The 20,417-nt window shown below is 46.6% G+C and overlaps 1 protein-coding gene across 14 annotated transcripts in view; it reads left to right on the top strand.

Annotated features, from left to right (window-relative positions):
• Positions 1 to 20,417, top strand: part of enah (ENAH actin regulator) — a 70,442-nt gene that overhangs the window by 28,896 nt on the left and 21,129 nt on the right. For 11 of the 14 annotated variants that reach the window (XM_081718007.1, XM_081718009.1, XM_081718006.1 and 8 more), the window contains exons 2-4: positions 6,771 to 6,936; positions 11,230 to 11,407; positions 19,997 to 20,072. In XM_081718007.1, the coding sequence (XP_081574133.1) occupies positions 6,771 to 6,936; positions 11,230 to 11,407; positions 19,997 to 20,072 (420 nt within the window). Of the gene's footprint in view, positions 1 to 3,560; positions 4,272 to 4,535; positions 6,463 to 6,770; positions 6,937 to 11,229; positions 11,408 to 17,838; positions 18,085 to 19,996; positions 20,073 to 20,417 lie in introns of those variants that run through there. The other 3 variants (XM_035524728.2, XM_081718010.1, XM_081718011.1) reach the window with 3 other exon arrangements.

The following is a 20,417-nucleotide window of genomic DNA, read 5'->3' as shown; positions in this document are numbered from 1 at the left end:
ATTTTTAGACAGTCCTGTTTTCTTAAAGCAGCTAACTGTTTGGCCAAAGTAATGGATGTGAAAACGAATAATCTCTAAGATGAGCACGTAAACATCAGACAGTACCCTTTAAGATGTCTGCTGCTGGTAGCGGATGGTGTTGGCCTTTGGATATCACACAGTGATCTGATCCATCTCATCTGTTCACATGCACGGCTCCGTCATTTAGGCCTTAGGTATACTCTCCTTATTCCCACTAAAATGATGCTTTTGGACTTGGCGGAGGGTGTAAAGTGTCGTGTTATGAACTGGTTCTGAATAAGCACCAGATTCCTTTCAAGGGAGCATTGAAAGCCTCACTCTCTGCAGTCGAGCTGGAATTACAGTGCTTATGCCAGTTTTCAATCATTTCTCCTCAACGGTCACTTGTTGCCACTTGCTGCCCCTTTAAGCCCCACTTCGGTACCCTTTCCATGTGACCTTATCGCACTGTAGCCTGTGGGATATCACCCAGCAGCCTGCAGAGCAGAGTGCACACTGATCTCCTTTCCCCACATGGCCCTGCCTGGCTGAGCCACTCAGGAGTTCATCTTAGATTTTGTAAACTATGTGGATCTGCTGCAACTTTGACTGTCGGACAGATGGGACCGGAATCCCGCCATCATAGCCTTGTAGCATCCAGAGACCTTGAATTCTCCCTCCAGCATGTTTTGCACTGTAAATCCGCTTGTGTAGAGGAGGCTGGTTTTGGCCCAGAACACAGTCGACGGGTTGATGTGGTCACACTGGCTTCCTCTCCAAGTCCTGGACTCCCTCACAAATACACAAATAAACGTTTATTGAATCGGCAGGGGCGGCCTTGGCTGCCTTACTTGTAGTTGAGTTTTATTTCTGTTTTTGTCATTTGGGTGGAACTCTGTGATTCTCAGTCCATGATGCCTGTTTTTCATGTTTATTTTGATTCATAAGTAGCACAGTTTGCTTGATTTGTGTGGAACAGCTGAGTCATCTCACCTTCTTGCATGTTCGGTTAACACCTGGAAGTGAGAAAATACACGAGTCTCGTTTTTAGTTCTCCGTAACAACGTTGAGTGCAGTAACGTGTTACTTTGTGCCACATTAATCAAATGACTTTTCAGTTTAACGAAGAGGCGCAGTGCCTTTACTGTTTTAAACTTGTAATCACTTTACTGTTATTGACTCCTTGCATTGCTCCTGCATTTGTAAGCAGATTAATTGCTCTGTAACATGTTTAAATGTGTTGCGTCTCTGTAGATTAATATAATGGCCTTTTAGTTGTGTGGTTTGTGCTACAGCTGATTTGCTCTGCCACGGTCGGAGACGTGACCAGTCTAAGTGCATGGACATTTTAATAAGCTTTACAGGAAGAGAGTGCGGCTGTGGATGGATATGTTCATTTTTAATTAATTGCATGTAAAAATTTAAAACGGGGTGGACATCTCCTGCTTCAGATTACTTTGATTTTTAGGAAACAATTCAGAATATTACAATCTCAAATTTCACAATATCAGATGTTTCAGTAGTAGGGGGATTAGTTGTTGGATTATTCTATGAGAACCAATTAATATTTTTCCAGAAATTCTTCAAGGAAGCGTAAGTGTGGTCCATCAAAGGTGGCGATGGAGGTGGAGATGAGCTGTTCTCCATGGCACAGAGAGCCAAACGGATAGAACTGTAGGCTCCATGGTTGTCATGCTGGTGTGATGCAGCTGGAGGGTTCACAGTGGTCAGACTGGTCTGAAGTGCAGATGAGCAGGGATTCTCCTTCATGAGACGAGCTCGCGCCAGACGTTCTCTAGCGATGTGTGTTCTTATTCATTGCTTCAGCATATACTGCAAATGTCACTGGGGGCAAAGATAAAACGGCGCAGGAACTTTGAGTGGGAGTCTCTCGGCGCCTCACCTGATCTTCCGCTCTGTAGGTGCTGAGGAGTTTGAAGCGCCCAGCAGGGCGTAGCATGGTCTTGACAGGCTTCTCCTACCTCTGCCTCTGGGCCAAGTCCCCTAGGACGAGGCTGCTTGTCATTCTCGTTATAAACCACTTCCCATTTCAAATCACCAAGTCTACTTCTCAAGCTTGTGTATTCAAATGACTTACTGGATTCATCATGGCATATAAGCTCCTGGTCAATGTAGTTTGGGGAATTTTGACTAGTGTTTATACCGGCACAGAATGTATTGTATTGATAACACTGGGCTGCACAGAATGTTGGGTTTTAATGATGGCACAGTACTGACCTTTGAACGCTGGTGCCACAGGAAGCCATGGTATGTAAATGAGGCCCTAACAGTTTAGTTTCTTTTGTGCTGTGAGTAACCTGTCCAACCTCAGATGTTCCTGTTAAGTGTTGTGATTGACCAAAATTAGTTTTACGTTTGCTGTGATTTAAAGTAATGCAAAATGCATTGTACCAAGGTCTTTAACCACATTAGGCTGGCATTAATGTATTTTAGGATAAGGTAAGGCATAATCACAATTGCTGTTTTTTAATATAGTCTCTCAGTTTTTCAGTGATCTGCAGTCCAGTCCTAGTTCTTGGTAGATAACTGGCAGGTTTGATTGCAACCGTAGCTCTGTATATAATGCTGTTTGCTAAGCTAAAAAACAATATTAAAAATAATAATGCGTCTCAAGCTTGGTCAAAGCCGTTCCCAGAATGACTTTGGGCTGCATGACGCTTTCTTTCTCTTTTTTTAAAACTAATTTTTAACTCTATTATGTGTAGCGTCTGTTGTGTCTTTGTTCCCAAGGCAAAGCCAGCAGCATTGGGCGTGAGGGTACCGAGCCTGCACTCTGACACGGGGCATCTGTCCTACAGGGCTGTTTTATAGGGGTAATTTACTGTCTCTAGCCCCTCTGTTGCCCTCTATAACTTGTCTGATACCCTCCATGTGCTGGCCCGGTTTAGACCACTGCAGACTCGATCATATAGGGGTAGAGGATTGTCTCAACACAGCACCAACACTGAGAGTTGTGGTTGTTCAGCTGGTAATGATGTGTAAGTTGGAACATTTGTGGCTGGAGGTTTGTGTGGTTTTTTTTTTTGTGTTTTTTTTTCTTCTCTCTGTGTCCTTCCATGTGTCGGTGTCACTGCTAAGAGGTTGGGAGAGGTCCAGCACACAAAAGCACACAGGCATGAAATGTTACTTTGAGATTTTTGGTCCATGTTGACACGATTGCATCATGTAACTTCTGCAGATGTGTCAGCTGCTCCATTATGCTGAGAGTCTCCTGCACTACCACATCCCAGAGATCCACCAGCCGAGCCAGTTCTGGGGACTGGGACAGGGGGGACCAGTCCACTGATCTCGCTGCCTGGTGCTGGAACCAGTTTGAGAAGCTGTCTTTATAAGATCATTTTATAAGCCAATTTATTACCATACAGAAATGCCCACAGTCACCACTGATACTCAGACTGTGGCATTCAAGCGATGCACAGTTTTGGAGGCTCAGTGTGTGCCAAGGAAACACTCCCCACGCCATTCCACTGATGGCCTGAACTGTTGACACAGGACAGGTCTGTGAATTCATGCTGTTTACGACACATTCTGATCCTGCCATCTGCAATGTGCAGTAAAACTCCAGATTCATCAGACCAGACAGTGATTTTCCAGTCTTCAGCGGTCTGGTTTCACTCGGCGTGTGCCCACTGTAGCCTGTTCTTTGCTGGCAGGAGTGGAATGGGATGTGGTCACCTGCAGTTACAGCCTGTGTTGTATGTCCAGATATGTTCTCCATGGTTGTAAAGGGTGTTTGAGTCACCGTAGCCTCCCCGTCAGTCCAAAGTGCTCTGGCCATTCTCTGCTGACTTCTCTCAACAAGACCTTTCCTTCTGCAGATCTGTTGCTTACTAGATGTGATTCTGTGTAGACGTGTGTGTGTGTGTGTGTGTGTGTGAGTGAGAGAATTCCAGGAGATCGGCAGTTTCAGAAATTCTCAAACCAGCCCGCCTGGCACCAACAACCATGCCAAAGCTAAAGTGATTTTTTTTTCTTCCTTTTTTCCCCCCTTCCCCATTCTAATGCGCGCACACAAGCGCATTCATTTACGTGAATGAGCCGGTATTCAGGTATTCGTACTAAAGCTGTGTGTGTTTGTGAATTCAGTGTCTGAGTTGATCTTTTTGGTTGCTGCTCCACTCAGGCTGCCCCCCGTCTTCCCCAGCGCGGTTCTGTGCAGGCATCGCTGGCCGAGAGCAGTCTAGTGTTCGTGAACTCAGCTTGGTCTCTCTAATTCTGCCGCTGATGTCACCCTTTGCAGTAATGCCATGGTAACCTTATCGACTTATCGTTTCTGTGATTGCAACACTTTTTCTGTCAGCTTTGCAAATGCTCCTGTAACTTGAATTTAGAGGACAAGATTGTGTAGTTTGTGTATGAATATTGGACAAAATTGCTTAATTTAAGGCTATTTAAGTGAGCAATAAAATGAGAACTTTGATAAAGATTGTCATGTGCATTACAGGCTCAGATGTCTAGTGAGTCATTCCATGAATATTCACTTTGCCACCACCTGATAGGGTGTTCAAACTCATGTGTACAATAGATAGTCTGACAGACCTGTCAGAGAGGAAATATTTGTTTATTTAAGTTGGTACTAGCAAAGTGAGGTGTTCTGTCTTGCTGAAGAAAATGTATATTGTGCTCAGAGATGGTGACTCAAAATAGTTTAACTTGGGTCACTAAAGGAAAACAGGACTTGTCATGTGAGGACATGTTCAGCCAATCTCAGTATACCTTTTTCCCCCCAAAGTATTAGCAGGGTCATGATTGAATGTCTGATCACTCAAACTTCATGCAAATTGCAGTATCTACTGTCTGACTCCTGTGGCATATTTAGGTCTTTCACGATCAGATATTCTACCCCCTTGGTATTCTGTGTTAAAAAGATGAGCTAACCAGCAAAATTAGACATGCAGAGAGTGGAGTAGCTGGCATTACGCAGCACAGAGCACACACCCGACATCATGCAGTTCTTTGTCATGATGGAGGCAGTGGGAGACTCCTTGTGCTATCTGTGTGTGTGAAGGGTAAGAGGAATTGACTTAATTAACCAGATTCTTTTTCAAGGGTATATTGCACCAAGGGTTGGGTTTGTTTTTGATGACCTTTAATACCATCTTGCCACTTCAGCCTGAGTGGACACGCCACTTTGAGCTTTCGAAGAAAACAAGTGAGGTCTCTAATTCTTTCAATAAACATCCTTAGCCAATCATGGATTGCAGATTCCTCCTAACCAGTCTGTGTGAATGTTTTTACTCAGGTTACTTCTGACCAGTCTGTTGATGGTTATTCTATGTGTAGAAAGTCTGGAAAAATATGTAAATTAAAGGCACTCATTTCCAGATATGGAAGATTATAGAAATTTAGAAAACAATATGGAAAAATCTAGATTCTGTTTAAATTAGTGTAGCAAAATTTTAAATCCACTTGAGAATTTAAAGCCTAGTTTGTAGTTATTCTCCTGTTCTGTGCTTTGAGTGTTGCTACTGTATCTCAAATTTCATGTGTTCCTTTTCCATGGTGCAGTTAATGGCCTATACATACAGGAAAAAACAAACAAATTAACAAGTTAGTCTTAAAAAAAAAAGGCCTGGAAGGAAGCAAGTTGTTGACCTGTGGTTGGTTTGCTGCAGATATTGAGATGCGTGTGTAGTCAGCCTGCCTTTTAAATGGGAGAACTGCACAGACTCCATTTCAGCGTTGGGACACAGAGGACAGTTTCAAGAGCTCCGCTTGCGTTCGTCAGTACAAAGTTACACAGCAGTGGATCCCCGCTTGCACGATCAAATAACCATCAGCTAAGACGTGGTTATTTTTTAGAGTCCTCTGCTCGTCTTGGTGTTTGGTTTTTTTTGTCCCCCCCCTCAGCTCTCGGGTTCTGAGACCGCGTCTGGCCCGCGACCAGCTGTGTCAGTTGACGCTGCTGGGCACAATGTCTTCCTGCCCGCCTCTGGTCTCCTCGCTCTTTAAGTAAAGTGTACAGATTGCTCTCCGTGGGCAGTCCTGTTTAGCTTAGCCCCCAGCTGCCAGGAGGGCTTCCCTGACTCATCACAGTTGCGCCTGCTTTTGCTGAAAAGCAAAACAAAATGAACCCCTCGACTGATTGCCAAGTCCTCTGGAATGCTTTGTCATGGTTCATGATGTAGTGAAACTGCTTCCTGTCAGTGTGTAGCACAGTGAATGCATGTCTGCTTTTACGCTGGTGAATATTTGGTTTATTGGGACATACTCTTGCCCATGTCTGGGACGGGTGCTTGGTGCAGGGGACACACGGTAGTGCACGGTGGAGAACTCCTACTTGTCATTCACGGAGTCACATGGCCAATTCTTCAGATTCTTACAGTGAAACTGAGTCACACTTTTATCTCCAACACCAGCAAGGCCAAACAATAATTAAATCGTGCCAGGCTTGTCAAAACAGGTCAAGGGTGAAACAGGACTATAAATCTTTATTTGCAAGTGGGTATTGTTTTTTCCTCTCTACCTGTATTTCTGTAAGAAAATTAGGATTTTATTTTTTTGTGGTCCTATTACTTAAGTGGATCAAGGTTGGTGGATTTTAGCCGTAATATGTGGTCTAGCTCAACAACTTGGGCGGGGAACTGCCCCAGTGCACCTGAAATTGATATTAGTGAAAGTGTGTTCTGCATGTTCTTCCTAATGAAACTCTGCCACCAAGCATTCATCTACATCTAGATGATAGCAAAGAGGAGAGACGCTTCCCATGTTGAGCTGATTTGTGTTCTGTTTTCTCTGTTGCTGTGCAGTGAACAAAGTATCTGCCAGGCGCGGGCTGCCGTCATGGTGTACGATGACGCCAACAAGAAATGGGTCCCTGCTGGCGGCTCTACTGGTTTCAGCAGAGTGCACATCTACCACCACACCGGCACGAACGCCTTCCGGGTAGTAGGCCGCAAAATCCAGGACCACCAGGTGAGTTTACGTAGTCCGAAAGTGCTGGAACGAAGTCGGGACCAGACGGACTGAAACTGCTCCCGTCACCCCTCTGCTTGGCTGTAGTCAGAATTGGTTGTACTGCCAGCTAGAGACGTCCGTTGACTGCTTTCCCCGCTGCTAGCCACGCAACTTTGCCAGGTTCCTAGGACATTTGCTTCAAAGGTCAAAGCAGTAAATGTTTTTTCCTGTATTGTTTAGAGACCCCATGGCAGGCCTGAAACCAATTTTAACATATTCAATTTGAAACTAAATTTAGTATAGGGGAAACCAATTCTGTGAATCTCCTGTGAACTTCAGCACAAATGACTGTTCCCAGCAAAGCATTGTTTCCACAGCCTCTGCTACCCATCATCCAGTGGTGGCTCATCACAGGCACTCCCTGAAGGAGAGACCAGTCCACATTTCCATAGCGTTCCTTCTTTAACTTGGTCACTTTTTCCACTCTTCGTTAGATGTGTACTTTAAAGCTGATGGCTGTTCTGTGTTGTCATGGTGATATTTGTTTACTTTTTGCTGCAGTGTCATGGTGATGCATGTTGTTGCCTTAAACTCGATATGTCATGCTGGACAGCTGAAATGACCTCAGAAGTAAATGTACAATTTTAATTCGGATAATTTAGCCAGCAAAAACATAGCTGGACTATCTAATGTACTTGTTGCTTGGTCTCTCATCTGAAACGCCGAGCCCTTCCTTTTAATGTGGAGCAGCTCCGTGTCTGTTAAAGCTCTCCCTCCCTCTCCTGAAACTGTCCACAGAAGCCTCACACCAACACGTGGTCGGGTAAACACACACCGGCGAACGCCACCTCTCTCAGCTCTGCGACGCTGGCGTTGTGTACTGGTGTCGGCTCTCCTCCTCTGCAGAGAGAAGGCTCGTGTTCCACGCCAGTGTGGGGAACCGTACAGCTGAGCTGTTATTCAGGCACATACCTGCCTGCTTAGCAAGGTGAACATAAACAGATGGATAGAGACACAAGGTCATCAGTAGTTGGGTGAGTGAACACTGAGTTTTGATGGCATCTCCAGAATGCCTTGTTGGTTATTTCAGGCATTCAGGTGTTCATTTCTGTCCCTTTTGAAATGGGTTTCATATGCCCCGGCGTAAGTGAAGAAGGCTATTTTGTGATGGTAGTTCCGGCAGTGCCCCACGTCGTGTTCTTTCTGTATTAAGCTTTGTGTGAAAGCAAAGGTTTGCGTGGTTTTCTTGATTAACTCCATCTGGGGTGATGTGCTGATCTCAATGTTTTGGACAGTAGAAAGGAATTTGCTGTGCTTTTGGGTTGCATTCTGATTTCTGTCATGAACGCCCAAAGGGTGTAGACCTCGGGTGTCTTTGAAGGGGGGCATCCATGCACAGTTATTTGGGGAAGAGATGCAAAGTAATTGGACAATGAAGAAAATTCTGTTGAGGTTGAATGTGTAAAGTTGTGATTATTGTCATTAAATCCTGTAGGCCAGAGCCAACATTGTATCTATTAGTAACACATTAAGATCATATAAGCAAAGCAGTCTATTTTAAATGAGTACACTAATTGTTTCTTGTGCTCAATAACCTCATTGGCTTTGCTTCTGGCACTGCAGGTGATGGCATTTGTTCTGCGTCTCGTCTGACCAGGCGTGAACTAGTGAACTCTCCTCTGTGTTGGCTTGCCATTGCTAGCATGTTAATGAGATGATCTCCAAGCACAGCTGCGTTCCCATGATCCTGTTCCTGTTGACTAGGACACGCAGGTTCATGGGGAAGGATTGCCTTTGCTTGCACACACTACCTTTACAGTTGTTTATGAAAAGGCATTGAGAGTGGACACGTGCAGCAAGGGCTGCCTTAGGAAGAAAAATGACACCCCACCGTGCACAAGTCCTAGCCCCTAAGGACCTTCCGTTTACTTGCGTTGTAAGTGTTTTAGTAAAATGGAAAACGTATTATACATCACAAATATTGCTGCAGCTACTACAAAACCTTCATGATCAGTACCATACAAAGTAACTGAATTTGAGTGAGTTTTTCAGAGGAACGTGCAGGTAGATGTCAGGCGCTGCTGGGGGTTCCTGCTCGATGAACCCCAAATGGTGCTTTTCAGGCGCATTGAAGCACAATTAAAAGCTGCATCTGTCAGAGTCGGCAGAACAGCCCACCCTCAGGATAACTGAAGCTGTGTTCGACCACTGGGACAGGTGGGGGGGAGAACAAACCAAAAACATACAAAACTTTATTAACTCATGCGCCACTTTTGTTTAAGCAAATAAATATTTACTGCCCCAATGAATGAATAGCTTAAAAGTCTCATTTAACATTTTGGTTAGGTTTAGTGTGCCATTGAAGACGAAGTCACTGCCGAGTTGTTTGAAGTATGCGAGGTCCCCCGAGCCCTTGTGCTCTTTGTTGCCTTGGAGTCGGATCATGCGCACCAGATGCTGAGTCTGACCTCTGGTCTTGTTTTAGCTGTACCCCCTCCTGTGGAGGGGGAAAAGGCATTAACTCGGTCTGTGCGGGCACCCTTTTAGCACGTGTTGGTGAGGCGGTTTGATCAAGCTTAGTGTGTGTCTTCAGAGACCGTATAAATGTCACCGCGCTGACAGCAGTCAAGCCACCCGGTAAGCTGCGTCTTAAATTCACCTGTGTGACTGTGCTCTCAAATAACAAACTCGCAGTTAATTCAGTTTCTTTCCTTTGTTCAGGGGTGTGTGTGTGTGTGTGTGTGTGTGTGTGTGTGTGTGTGTGTGTGTGTGTGTGTGTGTGTGTGTGTGTGTGTGTGTGTGTGTGTGTGTGTGTGTGTGTGTGTGTGTGTGTGTTCGCTCTTCACAGGCACTGGGTCTCTCCGCTATTGGAGCAGTGGTCTGTGTGCGTGCGCTCTGCATCTTTGAGCTCTGAGGCTATAGCTCATGATTTTAAACCCCCCCATCTCCAACTCCCAAAACTTGACAAATTTGTCAGGTTTTACAAACAAATTTACCTTAAACACGCAGACTCTAGCTTATATTTTCAGGGACTTTTAGTTAAATCCTTAATTGCTGTTTTTGTACTTAACATGTCATTGTGTTTCTGTAGCCTAGTCTTGGTTTGAGTCTTTGAAGGACTGCCTCTATAAAAACTCTTTTCTTGTTAGACACCAGTACAATGATCCCTCTACACACGTCACATTGATTAAATGCCTTGATGACGTCCCACCATGCTTGATGCATTGTCTAGCATTACAAAACCCAGCCCATCAAAACGCACTCCGTGAGTCACTGCTGTGCCTGGAGTGTTTGGCACTTGCATCCTCTCACTCTCGTTCATCTAGATGTCCCGTTGCCCGCTTTTCTAGTGCTTCTGCTCTTGATGGATAAATCGCATGTTTGTGGTTGTGCCATCAGAGGAGGAAGAGACTCTGGGAACTGTGGCAAGTCAGACTAAGACTTGCGCCGTTGGGAGGAGGAGCCTGAGTGCAGTTTGTTAGGTGTGAGGTGACACTGGCCAGATGGTGACCTGCACTTCATGTGGGGCAATTTCACGGAGTAGTCAGCTGACTGACTAAAGACCTGGCAATCATTAGCCTAGTACAATGTTCTCCTGGGTTAATTCAGGGGTGTGTGTGTTCACGCATGCTCTACTTGCCAGAGCCACACAGCATATCTGATGTTATTGGGTCTTAATGAAGTTTAGAATAATCCAAAGCTTTTTAAAAAAAAAACACTTTGTACCAGTTGATATGTTAACTGGGTGGTGATGGTTGATGAGGCCCAATCGCAGTGAATGTGCTCACCGATCTGCTCGTATAACAGGAGACGACCGGGACTGCAGCCAAGTACCGAAACAGATTGTCAGGAAGCCACAGGTTAAGACAGCAAAGTTCACAATGTGTTCTTAGATGCTTCACCTCTGGCCTGCAGCCACATCACCACTGCTATCAAATAAAGGATGATAACGTTTTTAAAAGTCTTACGGGAACCATTATTGGTACAGCTGCTTTAATCAGAGCCGAAAAACCCGAGTAGTGTCATGGCTGTCACTGTAGTTCTCTGCTTACAGTGGAGTATGACTGAATACAGTTGGGTTTTTAAATGTATTTATTATTTGTAGCTGGTGACCTTTAACCTGCACTTCATCCTGGCACATGGGTAAAGGGAGGTGTGGCTGCAGTGCCTCGTTTCTCAGGATAAAGGCAGAATCAGCCTCATCCTCACCAAATCCGCGCTGAATCCGAGCCCTTGGAGAGCATGGCAATGCATCGTCCCGTCTGCGCAGCTGTCTGACCTTCTCTGGCGCTGGTCCCCTGCTCTCCTCAGGTGGTGATAAACTGTGCCATCCCCAAGGGGCTGAAGTACAACCAGGCCACGCAGACCTTCCACCAGTGGCGTGACGCTCGCCAGGTCTACGGCCTCAACTTCGGCAGCAAGGAGGACGCCAACGTTTTCGCCAGTGCCATGATGCATGCTCTGGAGGTGCTCAACTCTCAGGATGCAGGTGAGCAGTGGGTGAGTCGAGGGCGGGGCGTCTTTAATTCCTCCTAACGTCATTCAGAGAGTTACAAAAAAAAGGTCTTGGAGTATGAAAGTGGAAAAAATTATAAAAAAATGAAAGTATTGACTTTATTCTGCATGTGCTGATCTGTGAGAGGCAGCAGTGATATTGCAGTGTGAGCACCTGTTTTGATTCTGGCCTTCATACTTTTTATGCATTTACGCTTTGCGGGAAAGTAATTTGCTTTTCTGAATTCTGCTTTTGTGTTCGCTCTGTGAGGTCATGTGTGTTTAGTTCCTCAAACTGTTGTGGCCAATTAACCATAATGAGGCCGACTGAGGCTAGTCACTGGGGTGGGTGGGGGTGTCCTCTATGCCAGGCTTATGTGTTTTAAAGGTGTCTGTTGTGGGTGGGCGGCTGGATGGAGCGGGTGCCTGTACTGATTGGGGCGGGGGGTTGTGTGTGGGTGGGCCCCAGCAGGGGTTTGCAGTCACACAGAGTCCACAGTCCTCACTAGGCCAAACTCACGGCTGGAACTGTCTCGTAGGAAGCTTTGTGGCCCGGTCCCCTCCGTGCGTTTCCCTTTTGCGTCACTTTGCGTCTCTTTCTGTTGCAGTGTGACTAAAGGACCACATTACCCGAGTGTCGGTGCGACCGTCTGCTGTGGAGAGTGTGTTTACTGGGGCTTCGACTCGTGCACACTGAGTTTAGGGAACAACACATGCTTTGTCAGGGGATATGCAGGCTCTGTTCTCTCATTACAGGTGTGCACCTTGCAGGCAGATCTAGAGCCACTAATGCTGCATTGGAACAAAATTTAACCAGTTGTTTGTGACTTGTTCCCTGAATGATGTGCATTTTTAAATGACACTGACATTTAAATACACCGACACTGTGAAACTCTGATGTAGGAAATCAAACTGCCTCCACTGGACTGTGCTGTAAGGTGTGTATGTGAGCAACCCCAAACAAGAGTGTTGTACGCGTTCAGCTCCGCTGACCTTTGTGTGATGCGCTACACCTCCACATGCTATAACCTCTCAACACCCTGAACTCCCCGTGCTTAATTATGCCTCCTTGCTGACAAGCCAATGAACACAACTGAAGTCCATAGGCGGAGGAAGCGTGAGCGCAGGGCTGCGCTGTGATGCTGCTCGGTCACGTCATCTTTTTAAGCGCCTCTGGGGAGATGCGTCTTCCTTGGGGGCCTCGTCCTGTCCTTTCCTTCAGTCCTTACCACCTGTTTTTGGAGACTGAGTCCTACCATGTGTAGAGCAGCAGCCTGATTTAATTACCATAATAACCGCAGGCGTCTACCTTTTTATTTATTTCTTTATTGAGGTGATTTTTTTTTGGGGGGGTGGTGGTGGTTAAACTGGGCTAAACGGACAGCAGGAGGTTTTCAGGCACCTTCTGCTGCTCCGGGACTGCTAATTGGCTCTCTCTCCTGCCAGCGCTCTGTAGTCAGCACTAAGCAGTTTACCAAAAGCACTGGAGTAGGATGAACCGTTGCAAACTGGGACCAACCAGACACAGAGCTGCATTCAGCCAGGCATCAGCCTAGACAAAGTCTGGAGTTTGGTTGGTTCAGAAATAATTTTTGTGTGTAGTTGTGCAGTGACGGCCTCTGTTGCGATGTATAGCAAATAGATTTTCCTAAATGTGTGACTTACAAAATTGCTTAGTTTCCTCAAAAAAGTGTCCTTAGCAAGTATAAACCGGTTAGAGTCCAAAAGTACCCTTTCAAAAAAAGATACTGCCAGAATGAGTCGATTCTATTCATACCTTTTTGAAGAACGGATGCGCCACCTTAACAACGTCTCCCAATTGGGCGAATGCGTTTATGTATTTATGGCACGGCAGTGATGATTGGAGGTTTTATCCAGGGTTCACTAGCCAGTGGTGTTTACCCAGCTTGTCGCCTGAGGTAGCGCCTGCAAATTCTTTCCTGTTGCACGTTACAGGGACGCTTTTATTCTGGCATGTGTCAACACAGACACACGGGGAGCCGTAACAACGGCGTCATGTGTTCTGGGTGTTGTTTTTGTTCCCTCCCTGGGACATATTTCTTTAGTCAGCAGGAGCGAGTCACGTGTGCGGTTTCAGGGCGACACTGGAGCTCCCGCCGGAGATTCTGAGTTTTTAAAATAAATGCTGTTGCCAACGGAACACGGGAGCCTCAGAACGGCGTCAGGCCCGGACTGTTCCCAGGAAGATGTCCCAGGCCTCTCCATGCAAGGTGCCACTTGCAGCTGCATGTCATTGCTGGAGAACACTTGTAAACACCACCGGTGGTTTACAGAAAGAGCAGATCAGCTGCGCCTTGCAGGCACACCCAGGTTCCTGTGAATGTGCCTCATTCTCAGGCGTCCTGAATCGGCCTGTTGTTTCCGCTACACTTTATTTTATTTTATTTTTTTCCCCCCTCTCTCTCATACACATTCAGCTGATTTGGTTGATAAGAACATGCGAACAAAAGCTGGTACAGACAGGCAGGTGTTTTACGGTCTGGCACCATGATTGTTAGCAGGGTGATGACTGTGTAGTTGTCTGGAAAGGAGAAAAAATTGGCGTTTCACCTTTCGAGTGTTCACGTCCTCGAGGGACTTCTCAGCTTGTGAGAATTCAGCGAATACCCCCTCAGCTCTGGTCACGCTTGTTCGTCACCTCTACCTGCTGAGTTTTCAGGTAGGAAGAGTAGAGCCGAAAGGAGGAGGAGCCTGAGGGTGTCAGGAGGAGGAAGGTCTTTGTTGCGTTCATTCTTCATCCTCAGCTCTGACAGTGGGAAACTGAGGAACGAAGTTCTCGCGGGAGGCAAGGCGGCTCGTGGCTGAATGCAGAAGCACCGTCCTGAGGTTCTTATTTTAGGAACTGGTCACTGGCTTGCATATGGACTTCTGCCCCGGCCTGTGTCTTCACCGCAGGACGTGCAAGCCATCATGTGTCAAGAGACGGATTTGTCTGCCCTCTTTGGGGGTATAAATACTCTGTTGTGATGGCCTGTTGACAGAGGAGAATACAGGTCAAACAGGAGTGATGGCATGACTTCATCGGCGTCACATCAACGTGAGCTGTCACCAAGACCCTGAGAAGTCTGGCTCTGTGCCTCTAAATGAAGGTGGTTCTGTGTTTTGATTCTTTACAGACAGGTGTTTGAGAGTCTTCTCCTCGTAGGTGTGGCTCAGAGGCCCTCTTTCTTTAAAGAAGTGGTCGAGACACTGTCACTTGGAGACCCAGGGCATTCCTGAGCCAAAAGGAGTTTGTTTTTTCTGGCTGGTGGATCGTCCGGGGCGGGGGATGGAGGTTGGTGGGGGTCCCCATATGTGGCATGTGTTTTTGTTTCTTGACTTGTCACGCCACATGACCCCGATTGCAACAGCAGCCTGTTTTGAGACGGTGGTGGGGACGTGACATCACGTGGCCCATGTTTTATTGATGGGATCACGCTCTTTGCTCCCAGAGTCTCGCGTCCCATCTTCTCATCTGTCCAAGCAGCCGAGTGGCGTGTAGTCGAGAGAGTAGCTGCCCATCTGTCTCTGTACCGGTGGTCTCCTCCCGTGCTGGAGGTGCTCTTGTTTTTCAGGGACTGGATCTTTAATTATCGTCGTCTTTGCTTCGGTACAAGGTGGTCTGCTGTGAGTGAGTTTTTTTTTCAACCCGGCTTCTCCGTGAAGGACCCGACATGGGACTTCAACGCACAGGCACGTGGGGCGGAGGGGCGAGCGCCATACATGCCCCTCGGGCAAGCCCCTTCCACGAGCAGAAGATCAGCCATGCCAAGATCATCTTGCGGAGTGAGTGTAGTGGTCAAGCCCCAGTAGAGGAACCGTAGCAAAGCCCAAGCACATCAAATGTGTCTTTACTAATACACAACAAAATGATTCACTCATCTTTATTAATACAGGAAAAATGATTTACCTCAGAGTTTCATCTTTTGACTTGGTAAAATCTTACGTGCTACAACAGCACATTGTATTTCAAAAAGTAAGTCATTGTGGAGGTTTTAAACCTAATGTACTGATTTGCAGGTTGATTTGTGCAACGTGACTCGTGTGAAATGCATGTACGTCATCGATGTGCGCAGAGAGCTTCACTGGGCTTGTACTGCACGAATGGTGCGGATGGCTGTGTTGTCCCAGCCACATGCTTAGATGATGGACTTTTAAAGTCTGTCTGTTACCACTCCAATTTGCAGTGTTACAGGCGTGTACTGATGGTTAGTTTGGTCAGACTGATGTTCCATTGCGACACACTGAATTACCCATTTGGGTGTATGGGTGGTTGTGTGTGTGGGGTGTGTGTGTGTGGGGTTCTCCCCCTACCTTCTGCATCCCTTCACTTTCTCCCTTTCTGTCTCTTCATTGGGTTGTTTTGCTTTCATCGGTGCTGACTCAGATGTTTTGCACTTACTCTCTCTCAGAATGCTGTGTATTCTGCACATTTTATTATCCAGGGAATTTTTTCCTGTAAAGAGTCCAACTTGCTATGTCCAAAATAAATGTCTGCACCCCCTGTGCATACCCCTGCCTCCCTGTCAAAAAAACAGAACAAACATTTATTTATTAAACGTGTTGTAGCACTGCAATCCATAAATAGCATTGTCAAGTACAGTTTCATGGTGTGGTAGAATTTAACCTGTAAACAGCTTTGACTGAGGTTGCCTAACGGACGTTCATAATTTCGAGAATAAGTCTTTTTTTTTCTCTTCTCCACAGCCTGCGACAGGGCACCTTTTGACCCACAAAATGAAATGTTTTTTTTGAGGTGGATTTTAGCAGCGCTGTTTCCAAGCAGAGCTGCTTTTATTAGGCGCTGACGTGGGATCAGCCTGTTCCTCGTCTGATGTGTCTGTGGCCAGGCAGCTGCCTCCAACAACTGACCTAGGGTCAGTTTTTGCTGGTTGAGGACTTGTATGGGAGGTGGATGAGCTCATCCTGGATCATTTGCTTAGGGAGGTAGCTGAAACATTACCCCCCCCCCCCCCCCAACCTAAAATGGACAGCCATCAATCCTTGTGTTTGCCAGACTCTGTGTCTCCCTCGCCTCCGTATCCTGGAAAACGACCTCCGAGATATGTGATGCATAGAATGTGTACCCCATCATTCTGTCTGTCAGGGTTAGGAGGCGCTCCAGATGTGTGGTTCTGCATGCCGCAGTCAGTCTGTCTCCATAGCCAAAGAAGTCTGATAACAGAGCTCAGACTGTAGGGACACCGACCATGATGGGTGGGTGTAACCGCTGAAGTCTGATTAGAGACATCAACTGTGTCTTCTCACCTCGGTTTCCTATACCATACACTGACCCCCATCTGAGGCTCAAGAGTCAGTCCAGGGCTTGTGTGTGTGTGTCTGTGTGTGGGGGGGCACCTCCTGTGTGACTGCCTCGGTATGTAGCACTGGGCCAGGTGTCGCTGTCTACCTGACTTGTTGCTGTAACACGTGGGAGAATGAGCACTTTCTCTGTGATCGTCTTGGACGAGTTTGTCACCCTGAGTCTCTGGGCTTGTTACTGTTAGTGGATTAATCCTGAGGGCTTATTAAGGCTTAGGGCCTTATCCCCTGTTAGAAAGGCACAGACAGAGGTGCATTGGGTGCAGGAATATCACAGTATGCTAGAAAAAATGCTAGGATGCTGCTCTTGTTTATGGCAGGTTTTGGGGTGTCTAGGGTAAATGTGAGCGTTTTGAGAGAGAATCGGTTCTTTTAAAGGCATTGACTGTTTAGCTGCGGTGGTCCAAAATGGACTTATCTCTATCACCACCATTAGCTGGCACAGCTGAGGGGCTGCGGATGTTGTGAAGAACTTGGGTTCTTCTTGCTTTTCTTCCTTCACTAAGATCACACAACCACTGTGAAGTCTGACGTTGCGCTATCTGCGGCTATGCGATCAGTGCTGGTGCTGTGGAAGTTGATTTGAAGGCTCTCGTTCTGTTGGCTGTAGCATTCCGTTTCTCTCTCGTGCATGCAGAGAAATGCGCCAGGTCAGCCTGGAGTATCTTTGGCTAGGAGAGTTCCACAGTCCCTACAGAAGCCATTCATTTCATGTCCCTCAAAGTGATTGATTCAGTATCTCCTCCTCACAGAGCTGCAGTAGTGTATTCCACCCAAACTATTACCTACAGTGGATTAGGAGACAATTTGCTCTCTCATAATCATTCTCGCTGCCATGTTCCTAAGGTAACTGCATGGATGATTCAGAGAGAAGCTTTTCTCTTTCCATGTGCTTGCTCACTCATTGTTTTTGTCTCAGGCTGTGCATGGGCACGTCCGTCCGTCCGTCCGAGCTGTTTTTGTTTGTGTTTAGTGGTGAAGGGGTTAACATGCGCTCCAGAGGCAGTGCTGCTGATCTGATTTGAAGGGCAGTGGTGTTCTGCCCTTCGACTATTCAGACATGAATAATTGATCAGGGCCGGAAAGTGTTCTGAGGCGCCTGCATCCTGCCAGGAAGCCTCATGGCAGGACGGGACTGCTCGGAGGCTGCCAGCCTGCACCGGACTGCAGTCGTCTTCCCAGATCAGGGCAGTTTGGACAGTATGCGACTTTCCCAGAGGGCCCTAGACACCGTCGAGGGGACTTTGGGTGCTAATGCTAGCGGAGCTAAAGGCACTCCCATGGACTGCCAGGATGGATTTCTTGGATTCGTCTGCTGCCAGAAGAGGCTCGGCATCCTCCGCTTGTCGTGTATGTGCTTGCTTTTCCCAGCTTATAGATTGGAATATGTAAATAATGAATCATACCATCATTTTTTAGTAACCTGTGTCTTCGATTGGTCAAAGATATGTTTTGTGAAGGGAGAACTGTTAGAATCTGTTGTCTCTGTGAGTACTGTAGATGCATTTGTGCTTCAGCACTGTGATTGTGAAATTTGTGGAATTTTGTGCTTCGTCCTTTCCTCACTGTAATATTGGTTTTAAATCTGTACCATGGAGATGGAGGCAGCAGGCTGGCATGCAGGGCGGAGGAACAGCGGTTGTTTGGATCCAGGCCAGCGTCTGAGCACTACTGTTCCATTTGTCTCTGTGGATGAGGTCAGCCACATGGTACGAGAGCTTGAGATTTTAAGAGTGGCATTATGACCTTGTGGACATGTTAAAAACGGCTCCAAGCTGTGGACGTTGGACGTTTCATTGGCTGTGCCACGACGGCTGGCCCGAGCTGGTGGGCTTGGTAATTGGTGCTTACCTTGTGACATTATGGGAGCAGTGTTTGTTTCAGTTCTGTGAAAGCCTGAAGAATGCAGAGCAATTTGCTTGCACGTCAAAACATCCGAGAGACTAATGGTTGCGGGTGTAGTTTAAATGCACTTAATATTGTTACTGCAAGGACGTGTGTGTGTGTGTGTGTGTGTGTGTGTGTGTGTGTGTGTGTGTGTGTGTGGATTTGTGACAATTGCGTGGGATATGCTCAGATCAGACACAACGGCTGTGTGGATTTAGACTGGGATTTCGGGTGGCTTAGATGGCCTTGTGCACTGCATGCCCAGGTCCATGTAGTCCAATAAAAATGCTCCTCTGTGGTCAGATACTGGCCGTTAAAGGTTTTTGAAGTTGTTGAGATTGCATTTGGTTTATAATCCAGCATAGTGATGAGATTTTTGTTTTGACTCCAGTATATTTAATTTGAAATTAAATGGCGGCTACAAAGGTTTTCAAGGGCCCAATTTAAGATGCCTTGCCACACTGCATAATATTTTCATTTTAAATGATTTTTGCAGGAATACAATGCTAGAGCAACAAAATATAATTACTGACCCCACTGACATATGAACAGTACTACAGTACTAACCCCGTAGTTGTGTTTTTACGTGTGTGGCAGTGACGCGTTTATTTCTGACACAGGCCATGTGGACCTTTTGGGACGCTGTAACGTCACTCTCAGTTTCATGGACGAGCATGCCCAGCCTGCAGGCTGATCCAACGTGCGTGAGCTTGCTCGGTCTGTACTGCAGTCGTTGCCGTGTACTTGTGCTCTTGATGGATCTTTTTCCTCTGCTGTTCCACCGTGAGTGGACCTACCAGAAAATCGCAGAGATGACGTGTAGCCGGATAACCTCTCTCCTGCTCGGAAGGGCATTGATGCAGGTGTAAGGTGCGGGTGTGGGTGGGTGTGTGTGTGTGTGTGTGTGTGTGTGTGTGTGTGTGTGTGTGTGTGTGTGTGTGTGTGTGTGTGTGTGTGTGAGGACTATCTGTGTTGGACTTGGGCATCTCATAGGGTTACTAACCCTCTCAACCTGCATCCACAACATACCAACTGGTCAGCTGATGTACTCTGAACACCAGATTCTATAAAATAATTTTAATTCAGTAGATTTGTGTTGTAAGCTGTTTCTATTATTGTTTGACACCCTGACCTCTTCTCATTTAGAGGTTGCTGAGAGTACAGTGCGTGATGACTTGTGTGTTTCTTTCGTATCAGTGACCTACCCCCCCTCCCACTTCTGGTCAGCTCTGATTCCATAACAGATAAAAGTTCTCCCTGTTCTCAGCTGGTCCTCAGTCCTGACCCTGGACCAGTGGTGTGCCACGCCTGGCCCTGAACTTTGTTCTTTTGGCTGATGTTCACACCCATTTTTTTTTCTCGTTTCTCTCTGCAGGCCCTACGTTGCCAAGACAACAGAGCCCTCAGGTGCAGAATGGCCCATCACCAGAGGAGATGGAAATGCAGAGAAGGTGAGTGTCTCATTAAAAAGAAGGGATGGTTTTAGCCAAAAAACATGACCAAGGTTGAAAAGATCCCTTACGTTACAACACACCCTGCCTTTGGTCGTCATCCATATTGGTGGTGTTTGACATCCTTCTATGGCAAAGCAGCATGGAGTCGGCAGGTATCTCTGACCTCACTGTCGGAGTCAGCCATGAACTTTCTCTTGTAATGCAGCGGAAGTAGTGGTGAAAATGTGAATAAACCTGAACCTGCGCTCTTAAAAAGATGACCGATTCACAGATTGGTCATGACACTCATGTGCGTTGACCCTCATTCAAAAGTGCGACCTCTTTGAAGCCTGACGCCGCAAC

Source organism: Electrophorus electricus, chromosome 7 (assembly GCF_041902795.1).
Source record: "Electrophorus electricus isolate QZ-2024a chromosome 7, ASM4190279v1, whole genome shotgun sequence".
NCBI lineage: Eukaryota > Metazoa > Chordata > Actinopteri > Gymnotiformes > Gymnotidae > Electrophorus > Electrophorus electricus.
This window is presented reverse-complemented; position numbering and strand designations above follow the sequence as displayed.